Source organism: Aythya marila (genome assembly GCF_965140915.1).
Source record: "Aythya marila genome assembly, chromosome: 5".
NCBI lineage: Eukaryota > Metazoa > Chordata > Aves > Anseriformes > Anatidae > Aythya > Aythya marila.
The window spans coordinates 58,131,421-58,153,743 of NC_139046.1; the positions used below are offsets into that span (position 1 = coordinate 58,131,421).

At 34.0% G+C, this 22,323-nt stretch overlaps 1 protein-coding gene across 1 annotated transcript in view; it reads right to left on the reverse strand.

Annotated features, from left to right (window-relative positions):
- The window catches only part of CCDC73 (coiled-coil domain containing 73), a 74,880-nt gene that overhangs the window by 24,071 nt on the left and 28,486 nt on the right, over positions 1-22,323 (reverse strand). Inside the window, exons 3-9 of the mRNA XM_082760753.1 lie at positions 21,898-21,969; positions 18,596-18,667; positions 17,841-17,876; positions 16,142-16,216; positions 12,853-12,891; positions 7,339-7,474; positions 4,537-4,616 (exon numbers count right to left, since the gene is read on the reverse strand). Of these exons, the coding sequence (XP_082616879.1) occupies positions 4,537-4,616; positions 7,339-7,474; positions 12,853-12,891; positions 16,142-16,216; positions 17,841-17,876; positions 18,596-18,667; positions 21,898-21,969 (510 nt within the window). The remainder of the gene's footprint in view (positions 1-4,536; positions 4,617-7,338; positions 7,475-12,852; positions 12,892-16,141; positions 16,217-17,840; positions 17,877-18,595; positions 18,668-21,897; positions 21,970-22,323) is intronic.

Below are 22,323 nucleotides of genomic sequence, written 5' to 3' on the forward strand. Positions count from 1 at the left end.
TCTAAAATATGCGTTTGATTTTATAGTCTTTATAATCTTTTAAATATCCTGCTTTTTGAGGGGAGAGGGGTGCTATCTGTTTTCCAACCAGTTTATTCCAAGCTCCTAGTGAAGCAAATAAACAGCAAATGCTTTGATCTCATTAAATTACAACTTATAGTTCCTGGAGTCATAAATATTGTGCCCTATTCTCCCCCACCCCTCCCATTCTGGTACAAGGTAGTCTGTTTAATATCGCTCTCTCCTTGAGTGCTCTGACGTTTACTCAGACAAATAGCAGAGGTTATGAATGCTGTTCACAGATAGTATCAAGAATTCTTCATGATGCCATAGTGGTGAACCAAGCATTCAGAATGGTAATAGTTTTATCTAACAACTAAGTTTGGTCTGTTTAACTTTTCTTCACAAAACTGGAATTCCATCTTATCACAGCCCAATGGTTTAACTGTTCTGGACAAAATCATATAACAGTACCAAAAGAAAGGGAAGATTATGTAGCTGAAATTCACAAAGTTACTTGGAAAATACAAGTACAGATACTACATTTAAATAAATCATTTTGTTTGCTAGAGGCTTTATTTCTCATGTATTTTAGCCATAAATAAATCTGAAGTGATCTAGCTAGGACAAAGTGTAATTGCAGTATCAATTATAAAACTCAAAGACAGCAATGCTTTAGAAATGTGACATTCTGTAATCTAGGAAGAACCATCTTTGCAATGAAAACTTCTTTTAGTTGTACTATTTTTACTAGAAGGCCCTTATAAAATATGCAAGCAGTAATCTTGTATTTAAGAAACAGAAGGTGGTGCAAGTTGTGTTTTTTTTTTTTCTGTTTTGTTTGTTTGTTTTTTAAACTCTGTAAACATGAAAAGGTACATTACACTAGTCTTTTACAAAGAATTAGATTATTGGTAGATAGGTTGTGTGCTACACAAGCAGGTGCATAATCCTGCCATGGATCTGATGTACATTTTGCCAAATTCTGAGTATACTGTGTACAGAAAAGTCTTACCATTTATTTTGTTGGGGAAAAGAATGTGCCATACTAAGTAAATTATGTCCTTGAAGTAAAAGAGAAAAAGTAAAAAATAAAAAAAAAAAAAAAAAAAAGAAAATATAACTACATTTTATTCTGTGTATATAGCAGGTGGATGTGTATAAATACATCTGGAATCAAACCCACATCTGCAAATCTACCAACACTGTGGGCAGAAAACAACATACAAAAAGAACCAACACAAACCAAATTACCAAGAGTAATGAGAAAGTTTACCATGATGAGTGGAAAGCACAAGCTACATAACTGTAAAAATAATATAAAATATTTTTAATACATACATATATTTCTTGTACTCTGAAATTAAATAAAATCTGGAAAATAATTTCATCAGTTAGGAAATGACAATAAGACTTTAAACCTATTCCTTTGATGTGTTGCTAGCAGTCAACACTCAGGGATGTGGTTTCAGAAACAATTTAAGCCAGCAACAGAAGTCAGAAGTCACACAAAAGAAACAGCCCTGTTCCTTAAATACGTTTTTCTTTCCTTTTGCTAATTGATCTAAGCTAAAAGTCACTCCCTTTTTTGTATTGATGAAAACTACATTTTACTAAAAAAAAAATAAAAATAAATAATTCTACTGTTTCTCAGGGCCACACAATCACATATGCCAGCATGAAGTGGCAGTATAGGACTGGAAAAAGAGCCATTACAGACAGATGTAACTGCTTCCAAGACAGTACCAATAGCATATACAAACTTAAAGTTTATGCAACATAACAAGCACATCTTTTTGCTCTCTTCCAAGATCAGAGCAACCCTGGTAATCTCTCAGGCCTTGAGCAGAATAGATGTTTTTTTAAAGGTTTGTTTCATTCTATTGATTTTCTTGCAAGCACTTTCAAAGTGTTTGAAAAAAACCAACAACCTACCATGTTGAATATCTAAGTGTTCAAGTTATAAAAACAAAAGTGTTTCCTAAAAAGGAAATTAAGCCAAGATATCAGAACTGGACTAGTAAGCACACAATGTCAAGAGCAAACTGCCACCTCTCCAAATATTTCTTTCCACAAATTCCAGAAGCCTAAACATTTGCAGAATGGACCTCAATGTAAATCAGGTTTTCCAGTTGTACTTAATACCCCCATCACATAAGTGTAATTGTATTAATATTGGAGATTAGTTTACTTTTTTCCATAAACGTTGAATTCACTAATTCATATTCCCATTAAGAACAAATGTGAGAGATCATTCTAGTCCAAGTTAAAGTAGCGGCTGTGGTAAGAGCTAACGGCTCACAAGTTTTTAGATTTATTAGAGGTCAGTCAAGTTGCCAAGGCAGATAAAACCAGTTGCATAAGACGTCACAACTTGTGCTGCAGATATGACAACTTCTTTCAGCTTTGCAGCAATTGAAGATAACCTAGTAATTCCTCTTCAAAACCATTCTAAATATCAAAGTTTTCTCATTGCTTTATATCTCTTGTAGGTCCCCTCAGCTCTACAAGATACATTCCCCAACAAGAGAAAACACCTTACTGCTTTAAGATCACTACTGCAATGGTAAGGCTAAGGGAAAGGCAACTGCAATGAAATGAAACTAGCTCAGGGCAATTCTTAGTGGGTCCAAGCATTTTCTTTGTCTTCACTTACAGACTGACCCAAAAGACAGAGCCCACAGCCCTTCACAAATGGAAGTTGTGCTAACTATACAGTGCCATTACAGATATGTGTCAGGAATACACTATGCCACTACTTCACTTTCTAAAAGTGTTTTATAAGCTGAAATTTATAAACTGTTGAAATAGGAAGTACTGAAAAATGGACTGTAATTTTTTTTTTATATTATTAATTTTAAATTGTATTTTCACAGATATTCTACCTTTCATGGAAAAATACCCGTCATTCTACTACCCAGAACCTTCATCTACAAATCTGTAATTACAACTAAACAAGCCTTCACTTTTTGTTCAGACAGCAAGTCATTCCCACGAAGTGTCACATCACTACATGAGTATTGGAAAGCTAAGCAATTAAATTCTAGTTCAGGTCTCCACTCACATTCACAACAGGATGGTCAGATACTACATGTCCACTAAGAAATTCAGAAATAGCCAGGATAAAGGCATTTCCTGGTGAACGATGGAAGCCAGATTAAGTTTCTGCTGGCCCCTTCTACTGCTTATCTAGCAGTACTTTATTTAAAATTTATCACCCATGACCTTAAGAGCCAATAGTACTGCTGAAAAAGATGGATCAAGAAATACATTTTATTACTGGAGTACACAAAATATTATCAGTTTATCTCGTACACCTCTGTTACTCATAAAATTTATTACGTAAAAATTTTCTTAAACATTTTTCTTTTCTTACCTCTCAGATTACTTACTCTCAGGAGAATTCTATGCAATTAATTGTTGATTCTTAACCAAAAGCAACAAATCTAATTGACTGTGATGCTTAAGAGTTTTTAAAGAGTCCTTGAATGTTGATATTTGCAATATAATACAATAAAGATATGCTTCATTTTAGATAAATGTCCCTGTTCTTCACATGAAAGTTACAACACACTTTTAAAAACCTGTATGATATCTAGGTTCAATTTATGATTTGTGACTAAAATATTTTCGTGTAGTAAATATCAACATTAAGTGTTTGAGAAGGCAGAAATGAAACAAATGAAAACGGAGCTAAGTAGTAGGCCAAGAAGCTGCAAGTAATCATGCATTTGCTTCCTCCCTAAAATCCTCACAGAATCAAAGGGAGAGAAAATAGCAGACTGGAAAGAAAGAGAGATATGAAAAAGATGAGGTACAGAAAGATAATGAGTTTACAGAACAATTTTGTCTTCAGAGGGTCCCTTTGCCTCTTCTCCTGTCAGCACCTAAGAAACAGCTTAAAGAAAAGAGAACTTTATCCTTACCCCTATTATATAGGTCTAAGAGAGTGCAACTGAAAACATACCTGGCAAATATTAGTTTCTTAGTAGAAGAGAAACAGAAAAGAGTTTAATGGCCAGGCAAATTTTGCCCATAGCATCGCTATAATTGATGGTCTCAGTTGCCCTACATCAAAATTCTCTCATTTCTGACAGAGATTGAGAAATGAATGTAATTTATTCTATGTTTAAGCTATCAGCTTGCTTCTATGACATAAGTAACCTTCTTCTTACCCAATTGTGTTTGACTACACTGAAAACACCAGTTACCTTTCCCTACCAGATGGAAAATGCAATGGCAACACAGCACAGGAAAAAGACGGGTTGACAATAATTAAAAAGAAATGAGTAGGATACTATTCAGGTAAACAAAAATTCCCAAGTTACAGAAACTATTCAGAGCTGCTCAACATTTAATTGGCAGCCATCTGAGGCATCTGTGTATAAGATGGGAAACTAAGACAAATTCAGACGTTAGTCATAGAATGAAGAACAGTTGCATGCTACTCGTATGCTGTTTCCATTGACAATACAGCAGCTTGAACAAGTCCAAAAGAAGCCCACCTACACGTTTAGAAATACATACTATACTTACTTCCTTCAGATTACTTATTTCAGTCTCTTGTTTTTTATTCACTGATGTTAGTTTCTTATTGAGCTGTATTGCTTCCTGTACTTTAAACAACAGATGAAACATGTTAATATATACTTCTGCATTTAAAGAGCTATTTGATTTATATCTGCAATATATGTGTTTTTAATGCTTAAAATAGTCAAGCTTTTTGGAACAGAGGCTAAGGCTGAAAATATGACTCAACTACTCTTTCCATGTATTATGATACTACATAAAAGGATTACAGCAGCCAGTATCAGTTGTTCTATACCTCAAAAAACAAGTTTAGAATTTTGTTTGTTGATTTTGTCATTTAATTTCTAGTGCCATTTAGCATCACCCATTTGAGTGACTTCTCCATCAGCTTTCAATCTTATCTGAAAATTACCTGTAAAACCCTAGTTTTAAAAACAAAGCTAAGTCAATTATTTTCAGAGAAACAGAGAACATAATGAACCACTGAACACTCAAATACTTGAGTTAAATGTACAGAGTTATGTTCATATAGAACATGGAAGATCACAAACAGGATACTGGAGGACAAGCCCAAGTATATCCTCTGTCTCTTCTGAAAGGGAACGGAATCACAAGATATCACAATGAAAAACTGAAGATGTTCACCACCATTCCTGTACTTTTTTAGTCACTTCTATTCAGCCTAAGAATTTTGATCCCCTCAGCTTTTTCTTCAGCCTTTTCTGTTTCCTGACTCCTCTTTGTATGCAGGAACTCCAGACACTGCATCACACCCAGAAAATTCTTCCCATCTGTTGAAGATGTGCTTAGCAAATGAAAATGCTTTTAAAAGAATGTAATACATGTAAACGTCTTCTGGTAAACTTTAGGAAAAAAAAATCAGGCAAAAGTTGGTAAAGTTTTCAACGAGACTCATATGTTCACCCTCTATCTTTAAAGTGCTAATAATGGGTCACTAGTAAGACAAAGTTTTAGATTTATCATGCATTGTGGCATTTTCCCTATAAAAACACTAAAGCATCAGTTTTTACTTTCTTGTTTCCCTACATACTGTTCTAATACAGCAGATAAAGAACAACTGTTCATAAATTTAAACAATTTGCATGAAAATGTCTCATACCCTTTCTGCATGACTCTTCCATTGACTGCAGTTTCTTGCTCTGAATTTACAAGTTACCTATTTCAGGTCTTACATACTGCAATGAAAATTGAATTCTCACTGCAGTAAAAGACAGACTGGAGTTAAACTGGTGAATAGATTGGCTTCTTACACAGAACCAGTTAATAACTTAGATTTAATCTTTTCCAAGGGTTTCTTGGGCAATTACTAATAAATGCAAGTAGAAACATGGCAAAACATTTTATACATAGTTAAAAAATAAAAAATAAAAAAAATACTGAGTGTTATGTTTCCATGAAATAGCAAAAGACTTTTCTGTATTGACATAGTAGAAAAGCCCTGCCTTTTTTTTTTTACATATTTACATTTACATATGAAGAAAAGCCCTTCATATGTAAATACAATGAAAATACAGCAATGTTTTCTCTTTGTTTATTTTGAATATCAATCACTAACCTACTTTCAAGAAAGGGGTACAAAAAGTAACCTGAGGTAGTAAAATACCACAATTTCACATAAATAGAGAAAACCCAAAAATACTAAAAATATTTCGGGCAAATAATGTCCCAAAATTTTTGATAATGTGTTAGCAGTTTCTTTGGATGAGATCTGAAGAACTAGCTGGCTTCATGCAAAACATAAAAAATAAAAATAAATACCAAAGCTTGTAATTTATACATCTAGTATTCCTCTTCTTTACAAAAGGAATTAATGTTCTTAATCAAAGGACAAACTGGAGGCACACAAAACAATATGCACAAAATAGTCCTATACAAATTTTCATGCAGACCTTGCAGTGAATTACTTTGTTATGCAAAACTAGGATTTGTCTCTTGAATTAACAGGTACTAAAAAAAAAAAAAAAAAAAAAAAAAAAAAGTAAATGAAGTTTATTAGTTCACATATCAGCTTTATTATTTTACAGATGAAATATATATATAGTTATATTAAAAAAAAAAAAGGGTATGCGGAATGCTATTTTTGTATTAATAGATTCACAAATAATTCACAAATCATTTTGTTATTTAATATATTAGAGGGGTTAAGGCTTTATAAAACCTGAATGGTCACATAGAATCTAGGTAACAATAACTCTACAAAGTTATTCATCCACTCTATTTACTGAAGTAGTTTTAAGACTTTAAATTTCTGTACAAAACCCACAAAATATTATATTTCATCAATGTTTTCTGTCTATTTCCCAACATTAAAGCTAGTTAAAATGACATTCATTTTTCATTATCTGCTGATTCAGACCCTCATTTAAGCTTGTACCACTGTTTATGTGGATGTCTACTTAATGGCAGGAGAAAGGTGATCCAAATTAAGCATATACATATACACATGTATAATATATATATATTTTTTTTGAAGGGCTGAGTCTGCTGCTGGACTGCTTTTGAATACAAGTCTTTTCCTCAATGTAGTTTACTGTATGGTCACACACACAGCTGTAGTCATATAACAGCAAAGAGCAGAGCAGGTACAGGGGCTGTACTGCTTGACTTGGCACTGTCACGCAAAGAAACACGGCAGAAGCTACTGAGATGCAGTAATTGTCAGCTGGTATATTTGATATTAGACACATGGCAGCTACTATTTTTTGAGTTCTGTCACACATCTGATACTCAGTCTGGTCAAAAATAAAGTAAAAAACAAATGCTGGAGGATGTTTAAGCCATACGTACCACTGTGCTCTAATTGTCCATGAACACCTTTAACAATGCCAAACTGACATACAATAGTGGCATAACACCTCTCAACTTCATTCAATTTCTTATGATGCTCCTCTCTTGCTGCTAAGTGCAACTGTAATTTCTGATCCTGTTAGAAACAAATGAAGCCACTGCTTAATGGTGCCCACTAGCATGTATCAATCCACTCTGCAAATGCTTAACATTATAGCATAAATGCAAAATCATTTTCAGAATAGCTTAGTTGTCTATTTCATATCTGACAATCAGTTCCCACTTCCAGATAACACCCCGCTCCAAAAACCTGCACCTGTGTGTTAGCCTATCAAACAGGCACTTCAATTTATTTTCTCATGCTGCCCCTTAGATTTAGGAGAACTTTCAAATAAATACATGCAGAACTCAATTAACTGCTTTTAAATCCTGTTCTCAAGTTTTTATTTGTTATATAGCTTACTCTAAACATGCCATTTCATTTGTATTGTGAACATAACCTAACATAGTAACAGTGCCTCAATATCTGCCTGTGGTGCATACTTGCTGTCCTGTACTACCATTCAGGGCAGCATCACAAACTCACTCCTTCAATGTAGGATGCCTGTGGAGTTTAGCAGCATAAAGACAGCACACCAGCTTTTCAGAGTGGTCCTCCACCTGCCTTTCACTGCGGATTCAGAACTGTAACAGTGGCTTTGGCAGCTGTATGTTTCCACCTCATTGCCCTGGCTGCTCATTTCTCCCTACTGTAGTACTCAAACAAGCATACTGTGTTTTTTTGTTTTTTTGTTTTTTTTTTCTTACTACCTTTATGAGTACCTTACTTCTTTCAGCATCTTGGCTTAACTAGTATCTTGTCCCACTCTTTAAGTAAAATGTATTTAGATTTCATTAATCTAACCAATCTCTCTCGTTTTGTGAGGGGGTGATTGAAAAATTTATATTCACATGAACCTGTATTCAGTGACATATACCATTATTTGTTTATTTTTACCCTTTCATATACAGTATTTTGTATGTTCCTCTTAAATATTTTAGTATTATTCTTAATAGCTTTGTAGGTACTATTAAGACAATTTTAAATTTAATTTTCTCTTTAAAGAAAGTAGGTTAAATTACTTCCTCTGAAAATATACCTATTTAGGCATCTAGTCTCTAAACTACAGTAGAGCAACATAGCAACTAAAATGAATTGGGCCAAATTCATTCTTGCGTGTAAATTCAAGTTACACAAGGATGAGTCTGGCCCAAGCTGTTTGGCTTCTGTAAGGCTCCCTTCCCATACAGTAACAAATGCAATACATGTCCAAGCATCAGAGGATAATAAAAGCTGATAGTAATCAAAAGAAATGATCAACATAAGGCTAGCAAAACAGGATATACAATACAAATTTCTCATGTTTTATAAGGTATGAAATTAAACACACTACAGCAAATGGAAAGTCATAATGGAAGCACTGGTAAAGAAACACCACCACTTACAGAATCACTGCAAGGAATTTAGGCTGTGAATTTTCACGTACTTTCTCTTTTTCCTAATGAAAAGTAAGCTTAAAAAAACACTGTACTTCACTAAAATAAGAATGTGGGCTTTATACAATAAAGGAAAATCTATATTTGTTTTTCCTGATAATAATTAAGGCGTACTCATTCTAAGAAACTGATAAATAAGGGAGCATCACTAACACAAGACTTGAACAGCTTGTGGCAAAATTTGAGTTTTTGCCTTTTGTTCTTATTTTGTTTTTCTTGGTGTTGTCGCAATTTCTTTCTTAATCTTTCTTAAGTCAGCAGGACAGCATTACTCCTTTCTCCCCATTAGAACAGGTAGAAATATGCTTTGTTATTTCCCAAGGCTCTTTCCAATGAGAAAAGGAATTGGCTTGCTGTATCCTCAAAAGAGTTCTATTAAGAGTTTACCACTTGTCTAAACATAATTGATGGCAAGCTGCTCTCCATCCTTGGAGTGCCCAGGAAAATAAAAGCAGTTTGGTTTGCCTTCTGACATCTTTCCCTGGATATGTGGATCTTCTGCTCACAATGAAAAGGTCTTAAAACATTCTTGCATAGAAGACAAAGAAACACCAAGAGACTCCACAGGATAGGGAGGGTCTGACCCTGGAGTTGGAGCAAGACCCACAGAATCTCGGTTCTCCTTCCTAATGTCTGATACTGCATGAACAGGAATTATTGCCCTGCCTTCCACCAGTAATAAAGATAAGCTGGGATGGGGAGTGGAACTGATTGTGGCCATATGGCTTGTTGAGGCACAATCATTTCTTGGTGGAACTAGACCAGAGAAATAGCTCAGGGTCAGGTAGGTGACTGGAGGAAGACAAAGAGGGAATTGCTCATATCTCAAAAATATTCTGGAAATTGAGTCACTAGTCAGTTACTCAGCGAATCAAAAAGGTGGTAATTGGGAGGTGAAAGTGTCAGAGGAACAAAGGGGCTGTTATGGAACAAAAGACTACAGGCAAGATCATGTGAAAATTATGCAGAGAGCTACCAACTCTAAATATTCAAAACAGGAAAAGTGTTTCCACACTAGTTCTCTAGTTCCTACCATTTTTCTAATTAAAAGTCATTATTTACAGTTTATACTGTACTACTCCTTTCTCACTATTTTTAGACAACAGTGTAATTACAGGCAAATTTCTAAAATATGTGGAAAAGAAATAAGTCTAATTTTAAAAGTTGAGTTGTTCTTAATAATCCAGGATAAGAACGTCATATCCTGTTTTACAAGTAGACATTTTTTGTTTGGTAACCACCTCTATATTAGAGAACTAAAAAGTGGCAAGGAAACTCTCAGGCAATGCCTATACTGCTGGGTTGTTAGGAGATTCCTGACAGATTTGGCCTAAATCAAAAAGCACTCAAACAGAGCCTGGGCACAGTTCAGGAGACTGTCTACTGAGAACAATCTGGGTTATTTGGATGCAGCTTCCTCTTTTGAAGAGTAGTAGAGTTTAATGAACCTAGGCCATTTCATATCACTTGAATTCAGCTTTGATAAACGGTCTCTCAAGCATTTCATTTACCAATATAGTCAGCAAGTGAAACTAGACTAATTACCAGTCATTCACAGAAGTATTCATCCCATCTACTTTACTCATCAATACTGACTGTCAAGTGACACCTTATAAACAGTGACATCTCCCCCTTTGGTCTTCAACCCAGCCATCACTAGCCTTAGACTCACTCGCCTTCTACATTTTAGCACCATGATGGTATGTTTAAGGATTAGGTACTACAAATACAAGTGAAGTTGAGAAGAGAAGTAACTCTAAATGCTTTCTCAGACATACCCAGGATAAGCCAGTGCAACTTAAAAAGGGAAAGGATGAATACATGCAAAGTTTTTGAAGAGTATTTTTCTACTCTACATCCACTTTTATTCTACACTCTCAGAGTTTCAGCATTCTACATTTTATCACCTGTGAGGAAAGTAGTGAAGGAAGAAACAAAAACCTGACCCAAGACCATTTTCCTCTAGTTACTCCTTTATTTCAGCAGCAAGAAAAGAATGCAATACAGAAGCCACAATCGAGTTGGTTACAACACTAGTTGTCTGACAGAATAACCCTGCAGCCTCCTGGCTGTATCTGTATGCAGTGACGTACAAAGCAACTATACCACACAATAATCAATACCGTTACTGCATAAACAAAAAGAATGATGGAAGAAAAATCCTTTGTTTTATGTTGAAAGGCTATATAGAGATGGAGAAACAAAATTCTACTATTTCAAAATTCTAGTGTGTCATCATATACATGATGTGAGCACTATAGTTTTCACATAACCTTAACTGGATAGCATGCTAAAATAACATGCAATATATAGACCTCAAAAATGTTAGATTAAAAGAACAGAACTGAAAGGAACAAAACTGAAATAAAATGGTACATCAATTCCCAACACATATGAAAGCTACTTTATTAATTGGCAGAGTTTCTAAGGTTCCAGATATAAACTAAATCTCTAACAAACTTCAAATTTAAACGTAAATGGGTCTCAAAAAATCCATTCTACTTCAGAATATCTTGTCGTTTGTGATAACTAAGATTCTACATGGTCTTTTGTTCCCTTAAACACATTTATTTCAGCACAATCACTCACGTTGGTAGAATCTAACCCAGTCTAAAACTTTATTAGCCCACTACTGCATATGGTTGTAGGAAAGAATTAATTTCTACTTTGTGTGTTGTTGGTTTTTTTTTTGCTTGTTTTTGTCTCTACATCTTCTACATGTATGGCCAGGCCATACATGTTACATTTGGTGCTACATGCAAAAGAGGACTTCTAATATTTAGTCCCAAACTCAACAGCATTTTCAATAACCACATTCTGTATCAAGGGCACAGTACCCCAATGTTTTCAAAATATTCAAATAATTGTTGAAACAATATTATGAGCATAGAAAAGGAAGATATTTAAATAACAGCACCTTTTCTACAAGCTAGAAATTGATCTGTGCTGCTTAAACACTCATTCATATGGAAGACTGAACTTGCAAATTATTAATGAAAGGTAGTATGTGAAATGATCTAAATATAAGTTCAATAATTCTGTGTATTTTAAGCACCCTTTTAGATCAGATGTATTTTAAGAATAAACGTAAGTTAAAAGTGAAGTAAGACAAAACACATTTTATGTTGCCTTTGATCTTTAACTTGTAGCCTTATCTCCCAGGTCAGAGGGCACATTATTCAATTTCACCATATTTTGTGTAAAACCACTGTAGCGTTGAAGATGACTTTCAGTACAAATGTCATGGTACTTAAAGCTAAACTGGACCCTAGTTTTTTGAGCTTCTTAATTAAGATCACAGTTTATAATGGTCTGACAATATTATCTTTATTCTTTCCAGTTGAGCAGCAGCAGAATTTTCACAGCATTTATTCAATCAAGCTTAGCAATGTTTCTGCAGCTCATTCTTTCACTTCCCAAAACAGACAACAGGGTTCAGAGCAACTAAGCTGTCACTCTATATAAATTTATTCTCTGTGTCAAAGGGAGTAAGCTGGACTGGATGAAATCTAAACTGTTCAGGGGAACTGATGTTGAGAAGTAATTCTGAAAAGAGTGGTGAAAGAGTGAGAAAATCCATGATCAGTTTTTCTCAAACAACAAAACAAAAGCAAAAAGCTGTCCAGAATTTTCTACTACTTCTTTGGGATGGATATGCTAGATCCTACAATTATATGGGTACTATAATTACATTTTTCATATCAGACCATGAAAAAATAATTTTCATTCTGTTCTATAACATGAGCCAATTATTTTTATTCATGAAGAAAAAATCCAAATGATTTAAGCAGCAGCTATCACAACATAAGAAACTGAGAACGTTACTTTAGAGAGAAAACTTTTTCAGACTCAAAGGTGATATCACCTCTCAATTACTTACAGTTATACACCCATCAAGTATTAGAGATAGCTAGGATTGACATTATATAAACTGACATTCTCTTTTCATAAAAACTTACTCTTTTATTAATTTCTTACCATTTCATTCAGTTTCTTTTGTAAAGTGTATTTTGAAATCTGTCAAATGAAAAAGAGCTATCAGTTGAACTGCAGTTACCCTTTTTTCCTGAAGACAAACTGTAGATATTTAAATATTCTTATACCTAAGATTTAATTGCACTTATTCCAATCCAATACAGAAACACTGTTTTCAAATGAATGGTTACCCTATTTTGCTATAAGACTCACTTAACATCATCTTTATGTTTTTAAAAAAAATGCTTTACATTGATTTGCAGCTACAGGAATTTTGAAAAATACATAAATACCTCTGATCACTGTCATGTATCATAATATTTAAAGGGACTACATTCTATAAACTTAACCCTTTGAAATAAACAGAGAAGAAAACAGGAATAAAGTTTATCCCCTTCTGGGGGAAAAAAAAAAGTAGATAGTCCAATGGTTTTATACAAAGATATATTGTACCCATCTTGCATGCTTTAATAATAAAAGCTAACATTTGAAGTCATTAACACTTCTTTTCATACACCACCACCAATAGAATTTTGATTTTTATAATACTTGAGACTAAAGCTGTTGCTATTTTATTTTTTCCTTTAACATCCTAAGACATTGACTTGTAAATAATTAGGGAAGCATCAGTGAATTTAGTATGTGTAAATCCTACATAGCAAGTATTTCTAAAAAACAAACCTAAGCCTAGAGAGCAATCATTTTTAAGGTAGTATTTTGACTGTTTAGATAAAGGACTACAGAACTTAACTGAAAATTGCTCAGTCATATTTTAGCCTGATTTCCAAACATTTTCTCTGGGTCCACTGGTTCATTGTGGCCTCCCACTTCCTCAAGCCACAGCAGAATTCTCTAGATCTGAACTATACAGTTACAAAAATGTTTGATCTGCACTCTCAACTGTACAATAAACAATGATAAACTTTTCTAAGAAAAACTGAAAACGGAAAAGCCAGTGAAACCTTTCACTGCTCTACTTCATCTGTGCTATATCAAGGTTTGAAGGCAGCAATGGAACACTTGATCTATTATAAAAGACTGTTAATAAGAACCGAACTTATTGAAAAATCATTAACACCCATTATTATAGAGAAAATATATGAAGTAGTGAATATCCTGAAGAACATCAGATGTTATTAACATGGCATTTACAGTAACACTAATTCTCTTTTAACTAGGCCACGCCTCAAGTACTGTGCTCAGCTGTGGGCCCCTCACTAGAAGGACATCGAGGACCTGGAGTATGTCCAGAGAAGGGCTATGAAGCTGGTGAGGGGCCTGGAGCACAAGTTTTATCAGGAACGGCTGAAGGAGCTCAAGTTATTTGTCTGGAGAAGAGGCAGCTCAGGGGAGGCCCTGTTGCTCTCTGCAACTACCAGAAGAAAATTGTGGGGAGCGGGGGGTAAGCCTCTTCTCGCAGATAACAAGTGATAGGACAAGAGGGAATGGCCTCAAGTTGCACCAGGGGAGGTTTAAGTTGGAAATTAGGAGACATTTCTTCTCAGAAAGAGTAGTCAGGCATTGGAACGGGTTGTCCAGGGAGCTGGTAGCATCAACGACCCTGGGGTGTTTAAGGAAAGGTTGGATGCAGTGTTTAGGGACACGGTTTAGTGGGTGACATTGGTAGTAGGGATATGGTTGGACCAGATGACCTAGGAGGTCTTTTCTAACCTTAGTGATTCTAATCTATGATTAAAACACCTAAAACAATTTTAATCACCGTGCTTGTAGCAGAAGCAAACACAATGTCTCTGGATTTTAAGAGGTAATCCTTCCTTTGACAACAGTCAACTTCAGATTTTCTCCAACTATATCTCATTTGTCCATGCTTACCACATCACTTAATGGATATATTTACAACTCGTTAAAGGAACACTTCAGTTCACATAACCAAGTCTCTCACTGAAGTGCTTCTAGCACATGCCCAAACACTATCTGGGACTGGGCAGATTGGGATTATTTCTTCTTTAGAGCATACTGCAGAACTAGACTATCCATTCAACATCCAAAACAAATCAAAAAGATGTCTCTAATTTGGAGACTCATTTGGATGCAGAAATCTGAGCAACCCTTAGCAAGTGTAAAGTTTTTAAACATAAATTTTTTTTATGTTTACCTACAAATAGAATAAGTGTCATTTAGGATTTCACTGTCCTGGAAACTACAAAAAATATTGTAATATTAATTGATGAAACCACTTCCATCTTGATGGTGGTAACAATCTACTGAAGATGACTTGTTTGTAGGAGTGCCAATTGGTTGACAAGCCCAGATGCCAAAGGTGGTGTTATCACCCCTTGCAAGGCACACACCCGTCCAAATTCACAAATTGGTACTGCAGTCTTTACTTATCCAACTTGCCTCTGATTTATAAACCAAGGTGACAACTGAAATCTATCTTACCACCTATGAATTTGTAGTTAATAAGCGTGTGATTTACCTTTTCCATTTTTAATTCCAATTAAAGAATCTAATGGAAAAATTAAAGAATTAAAACTATACCAACATCAGCCTGTTTGACCATAAAGAGGTAATGTGAAAGAATGTACGAAAAGCAGCAGTGATCAGAGCTATATCCTAAATTGAATTACAAATGCCAAATTCAGAAGTTTCAGGTTTTCTGAGGAGGGAGCTGGGGAAGAGATGTGAACTTTCTTGAAAAATATAACCCAGAGATTTTGCTTTATTTCAAATAACCAAAAAATACAGCTACAACATGAAACAAAACCTTATAACATAATAAAATACAAAACAGAAATAACAGGAAGAAGCACCAGAATAATTTGTGGGTTTATCTGACAATTTTTACTTTTACTAACAGACATTGTAAAGCAATGGATTAAGTGGAAAAAAATATAGAAACCTCCCAGTGACACAAAGTCAGGGAAACTAATACAAAAGACAGGTAGCTTTGCGAGTTGGAGGTCCAGAGTGAATACTTTTTGTGTTTAGGAGTCCAAAACCAGAGTTTCCAGACAGGTGAGAAGGCTCCAGAGGAGAACGGCACAAAGAAAAAGAAAGACTGCAGACATGAAAAGAAAAAAAGAAAAAGTGGCGTGTGAAAGTTCTTGTAGAAGAAAAGAACTTTAGCTGGAAAGTTAACTGAAAGTAGCTGAAGACCAGAAGCTGAAGACCAGAACAGAAACTCAGTGTTGGAAAGTGATGTGTAAGTGTACTAGGAAGTTGAAAAGAGACTGCCATAAAGACCCTCTTAAAAACAGCTGGTCAGGTTATTGTGATGCCGGAACACTTGAATACCAAGGAACGTTATTTAACAAAAATAACACGTTACCTGTAATGTTTTTAGTGTTTCTTTCAGCCCATCAATTTCTTTTTCTTTTGTTTCTACAGCAAGTTGGTATTTTCCCTTTCAAAACAAAATCTGTGCTTCAGGATTTGGACAGAATAAATGCATTTACAATGGAATCTTATCAAGACGAATATTATTAAAATAGCACTACTCTGCTATGACAGAACAATTTACAAATGCAAAAACAGGTAAAAATTCAAATAAATGTTTATATATATACGTATATACACACACACACACATTTAGCTGAATGCATGTACATATTACTATAAAGAAAAGAGTGAAGATGTGACAATATATTTTTTTTTACCACTTATGACCTGTCAATAAGTTTTAGATTTTTCTGTTCTTGGGGAGAAGCCTGACAAAGGCAAGATCAAAAAAATTACATGCACACAGATGAACAATTTAAAGAATTTAAATGCAATTGAATTAGGTAAGAATCTCAGGTAGCAATCAATACAATGGAAAGTGTAATCTAGGTAACAGAGTACACTTGTAGAAACATCACATCCGTTCACCCATCCTTGGGTGTTCTACTTGTTTCAAACAGTGCTGGCAGTGCAATCTCCTGAAACAACCTTGACGAATGACTTAATAAAGGTACATATATTGTAAATTGGGCAAAAGTTATTGTTTGTATTCAAACTCTGTCCTGAACCATTACAGCTAGATTTATTATTTTAGTTACTTTGGTACGAAGTACTGAAAGCATCACTGGGTTCAATGGAAGTATTTGAAGTTTAAAAAAAAACAAAAACAAACACATCTGTACATAATTCAACTCCGAATCAGTAACTGTCACTGGAAATACACATCAGGGACTATTACATGGTAGGCATGGACAAGCAGCATGTCTTAACAAGGAAAAATCTTTAAATATGAGTAAAACAATAGCTAAGCCAGATGCTATAAATGAAAACAACGTATTTTACTTTAATATACTTTCAAACCTATTTCATCTATTTACAATTTTCCATGAAAGTCCTTATGAAATATATACAGCATACTCATCTAGTCTTAATTAAGAGCCCTTATATAGATATTCAACTGCTTGACTTCTTAAAAGAGGCCTCTAATACAGCAAATGCAAATCCCTTATTCAAACAAAGAGGCAGACACACAGTTTGGTATAAAAGCCTCATGTGGTTTAAAAAAAAAAAAAAAAAAACAAAACACAAAGAAACAAACAAATTTAGTCTCAATATCTTAAACTACCTCAGGTAAATCAATAGAAACCCTATTATAATCTTTTTACCAAAACAGAGTTATTTTTGGCCAACTCTCATGTAAAAAACAAAACAAAACAAAAAACCACCACCAACAACAAAAAAAACTTATTACAGTACCCCAAGACCTCAAAATAAATACAGTTTTGTATAACTTCAGTATAGAGGTATCAAAGAACATTTATTCTTCAAACAACTTTTTAGCATAAACAGATCTTAAAATATTATTTCACAAGTAATTAAAGTTATACAGGTTATAAAGAAGGAATAACAATTGTTTAAAGTAACTGTAGTTTATATTTTATAAACAAATAGCTTTAGTAAAAGCCATAGGAAGAAAAATACTTGAACTGTAATATAATTTATACTTAGAAGGTGTTTGACAAGTTACATAACATAATCACTTGCTTATGTGCTTCACCAGATGAAAAATAAATTCTAATATACAGTACCTTTTCTTCTTCCATGGCAAACATCCTTGCTTGTAACTTGATTCAGTGGCATAAAAAGTGGAAACAAGTCAATATAGCAGTTAGGATTTATTCATGCAGCTTGACAAGGCAACATATTTATACTTTGCAGGGTAATATATATAATTTTAAAATATATATCTATATTCGTAGTCCTACAATAGCAGTAAGCTTGTGAATCACAAACTATTTTTTTCAAGAAAGAAAAGACTTGCTTATTATTTGTGTGATATGATTGCACATCACAGCATTAGTGATAAATTTATTCATCACCACATGCAACATTTTCAGTTCTTATGACTGTTCTCTGCAGCTTTTCAACACTCATTTATTGATTTATGGATAAAAACGATCCTGATTTGAAGGACTGAAACATATTTTCAGACATTGAACTGGATAAGTTACATTACAGGTCTTTTTCCATGGGGGCACGAAACGATTTGCAAAAGATGTGCCATTTTTGAAAGCGGAGGAGAATGGAACAACAAACAAACAAAAAATAAGATTTAGAAGAAGCTTCTCGAGGAATTTTTGTGAAAGAAAATCCCAGTAATAGTGGCTTATTGTGAATGAATTGCCAAGTGTAGTATGTTTGGATTTTTTTTTTTTTTTTTTTTTTTGAGCTGTATATTCCATCATTTTACATGCAAAAGTATCATAATACCAACTGAAAACTTGCTATTATGCCATCATATTCTGAAATCTTAGTGTCATATTGGAAAGCTTTATTGTGCTACCTGCTTTTTAAAAGCTGCCATAGCTTCTTTGTTCTGTTGCTGTAATATGTCTGTCTGATGCTGCAGAGTCTCCTGCTCACAGGAAATAACAGTATTTAAAGCAAACCATACATACAATCTTAAGGAAAAAATAGGTTTAATAGATAGACGATTAAAAGCAAAACCCAAAGATTAAATAGACATTTATAAATAGACATTTATATATAATAGACACTGGTAATCATCTAGGGGCTTCTCTTCTAGTTCATAACAATTATCACCTCAGGAATTCAAATGTGTTGTTGCTGGGACAGCTATAAGCAGCTCTTACCCATCCTATAAAGCTGCATAAGAAATCCTACACTCACTGCCATATTAAGATAGTACTTTCACGCAGTTCTAGATAGATCTTCATCTCCATTTAAATGAAATACCATCTGTTATTCTGTTTTAGTTAAATGACTAAAATTTAACTGAAACTGCGTGAAAGGGCTGAAGGAGGACAGAACAGACAAAGTGAAGATGATCACAGTGCAAGACATTTATCATCCTGCTGCCTGGCTTTACTCATAGCCATAAAATGGCACACAAGAAAATGATAATAATTTCAGACTAATACTAAATGCTGTCAACTTGCAGAGCCATAAGATCTTTAAAGATCGTGTTCCTACACTCAGGATAGGAAAAAACTAATTGAGGTGAAGTAATACGGAAGATATCTTTGTGAGATCAATTTTTTTAAATTCTGGGCACTAAAGAAATATTAGGTAAAGGGAATCCAAAAAAACTCTGTCCTTGAGCAACTATCTCAAATTGCAGATGTGTGTTTAGCTATGAAGTCTTTGTGTGAAGTAGGAAATAATGATTAAGCAGTAACTGTACAAAAAAAAAATAAAAAAATACAGACTGCTAAAAACAAATGTGTGAGAAACTGAAATGATAATTTGTTGTATGTGTGAGAAACCTATTTCCTATTTCTTCTTCTCCCTTAACCAGGGATTTGAGATTTTCTGACAAAGTGATTCTAAAATTGCTACTTTCTCCACCAAATAGGCATTACTTTCAAATTCTGCAAGTGAGAGCTTCTGTCTTTTTATCTGAGTAAGAAGAGAATCTGTGAAGGTAAAGACTTATACCGATGTACATACAGATTAATTCATTGCAAGATATTTATAGACAGTTCTGATTTGCATTGAATTCCAACCAACAAGTACGTGAATGAATATTCAGAGGTGTAAAAACATGAATCTTGAGGAATAAGCCAAGTTTTCTCTTAGAACTGTTTTCAAAGACAGGTTCTCCAATGGGTGAAAGGCATGCCAAGTATGCCCCAAATCCAGAATTGGTAGCGGATTACCATCAATTAAACTATTCTCAGGAGATTATTCCTACCCTCTACAGAAATAAAAGTTTATAAGCATGGTACTGCCAAATTAAGTGACACTACTTTACAGTAATTCAAACTAATATTAGATAATTTATGTAAATAAAAGTTTAGTTTCACAGAATAGTCATCCTTTACATCAATGACAAAGTTGTATAATTAATAACCAGATAAAAGTATTACTGAGCTCTTCAATATTTGCTGTATATTCAAGTGATATATTTTAATAATCTTAGATTATGTTTTTTAGTAAGTAACATGAAATTTTCAGAAATTCTGTTTGGGAATATATTTTGCACACATGGCATGCATGTTTGGTGAAGAGGGTGTTAAAAGTATAAGAAAAAATCACCTTTGATATTTTGATATTACATTTAGTATACTGAGTACGCTTACCAGATTTAAGAGTAAGTACTCCCCTTACTGTTTTCTATACTATAGCATTTTTCAACAGCAGCAACAATATTCTCAAAACATATTACAATTTGAAAGCAAATCTTTGTCTTAAATCAGAAGCTTAGCTTAAGTTACATCTTCATTTGAAGCTTGTTCACTACAATTACATAAAATAAAATATATAATGAATAACAAAAATGTTGGCAGAAGGGTATCCCTGAAGGAAAACATAAAGAACTTTTTATAAGCCAAGAGGAGAAGCTGTCTACTACCTGAACTACAACTGAGGTCAATGTAATTTTTGCATTCAGAAACCATGAAGTCACAAATTCAGGCTACATCTCATACTTTTGCATTTTCATCTTCCTGGATCTCCAGAATTAGAAGCATAATTCGTTCTTTTGAAGTTCCAGAACTTTACATATGTGCTCACCTGAAGTTCCTATGAAGATCTATGACCTGTTGCTTACATTAGGTTTGCCAATTAAAATCCAAGCGTGGGGAAAAAAACAGAGCTTATCTAACTGACTCTAAGTTCCATCTTTTTATAAATGGTAAATTGAATTGTTTTTAAGGTCTTGGAAAGAAGGGAAATCATCCCTTTTGAACCCAAATTATTAAGGACTGCAATGCTAGGTTAAGAAAAGCAAAGAAGGGTTACAAATTGAAAGCACTGTTGCTTCTACAAATATAAAATGTTTCCTGTTTCTGCGCACATATATATCTTCCATGAAAAAAACACAGAGTTAGGATTATTAATTTAAGATGGTTAGTATGAACTCCAAGACGAAATAGACTTCCTTTACTACTAAGATGTTAAATATCCCAAGATCAAGGATAGAGCTGAAGTTATTGTTTTTTTCTGTGATCGTAAAATATATAGAGTGAAGCCTTTTATCTTGTGACCTAGTGACAGGGGTCATAGGTTTGATTGTATTAGAGAAGGGAATGGATTTCCTATGAAAGCATAACCTCAGGAGCCCTAACCCTAAAAAGAATGTTAGATTCATTTTACTGAGAACATTCTGAGCGTTTAAAAGCTGACATAACACTTCTGAGTATGTCTAACCTGTAAGTTACTGTTTAAAATAACTTTTTTTTTTTTCCCCTGTATGTATAAATCTTATCCCAAAACACTGCAAGTGAAACTATTTGTACAACTGCAATGGTACTGGCACTTGCCAAAGCCAATCACACTACAGAGATGTTGCCACGTAGCTTCCCCCAGATTAACGTGTCAAGATGCCTCATGTTGAAGTGATGGGACATTTCATCGAATATTTACATCCCTTTTATTTGAAGATTTCCAGTCATGTCAAATATTATGACGGGATTATTCGTTAAGCAAGTTTTTAGATTGGGCACAATCAAAATCTATATGAAAACAACAGAAAGACTGGAAAAACTATCATATACCACGTTTTACTACTAGAAGTGACAATAGCCTTAAGAAAGGGAATTGTACCATACTACAATTCATATTAGTATTATCTTAAAATCAAACCCCAACAGTTGAAATAATATAATCATTTAAGACAGTTACCTTCTGCCATTCAAGTTCCTGTTTCTCTACAACAATTTTACTTATTTGATCTTCATAATTTATCTCTGTTTCCTAGTTAAAAAAAAAGAGTGAAAATTTAAGACAGTTATTGGCAAATCAGACACCAACATAACTTTTATAGTCTTACTCTTTTTTTTTTTTTTTTTTTTTTTTTTTTTTTTTTTACAGACCATTACACAAAACAGTATGCGTATATACACTGCACAGCAAGAAGGAAACAACAGTTTTGTGTATGTGGTGAAATGGCAGATGGCTATCTGCTAAGCTATCTAACAGCTTGGTTGTTTCAGTCAGAAAGCTTGCAGAATAAACAACGTAGATTAACGTGCACAGTGGAACATTAGGAGCTAGGATTATAGCTCTCAGTTGGCAGGAACAGTTCAGTTCCCTCTTTGTACGTATTCT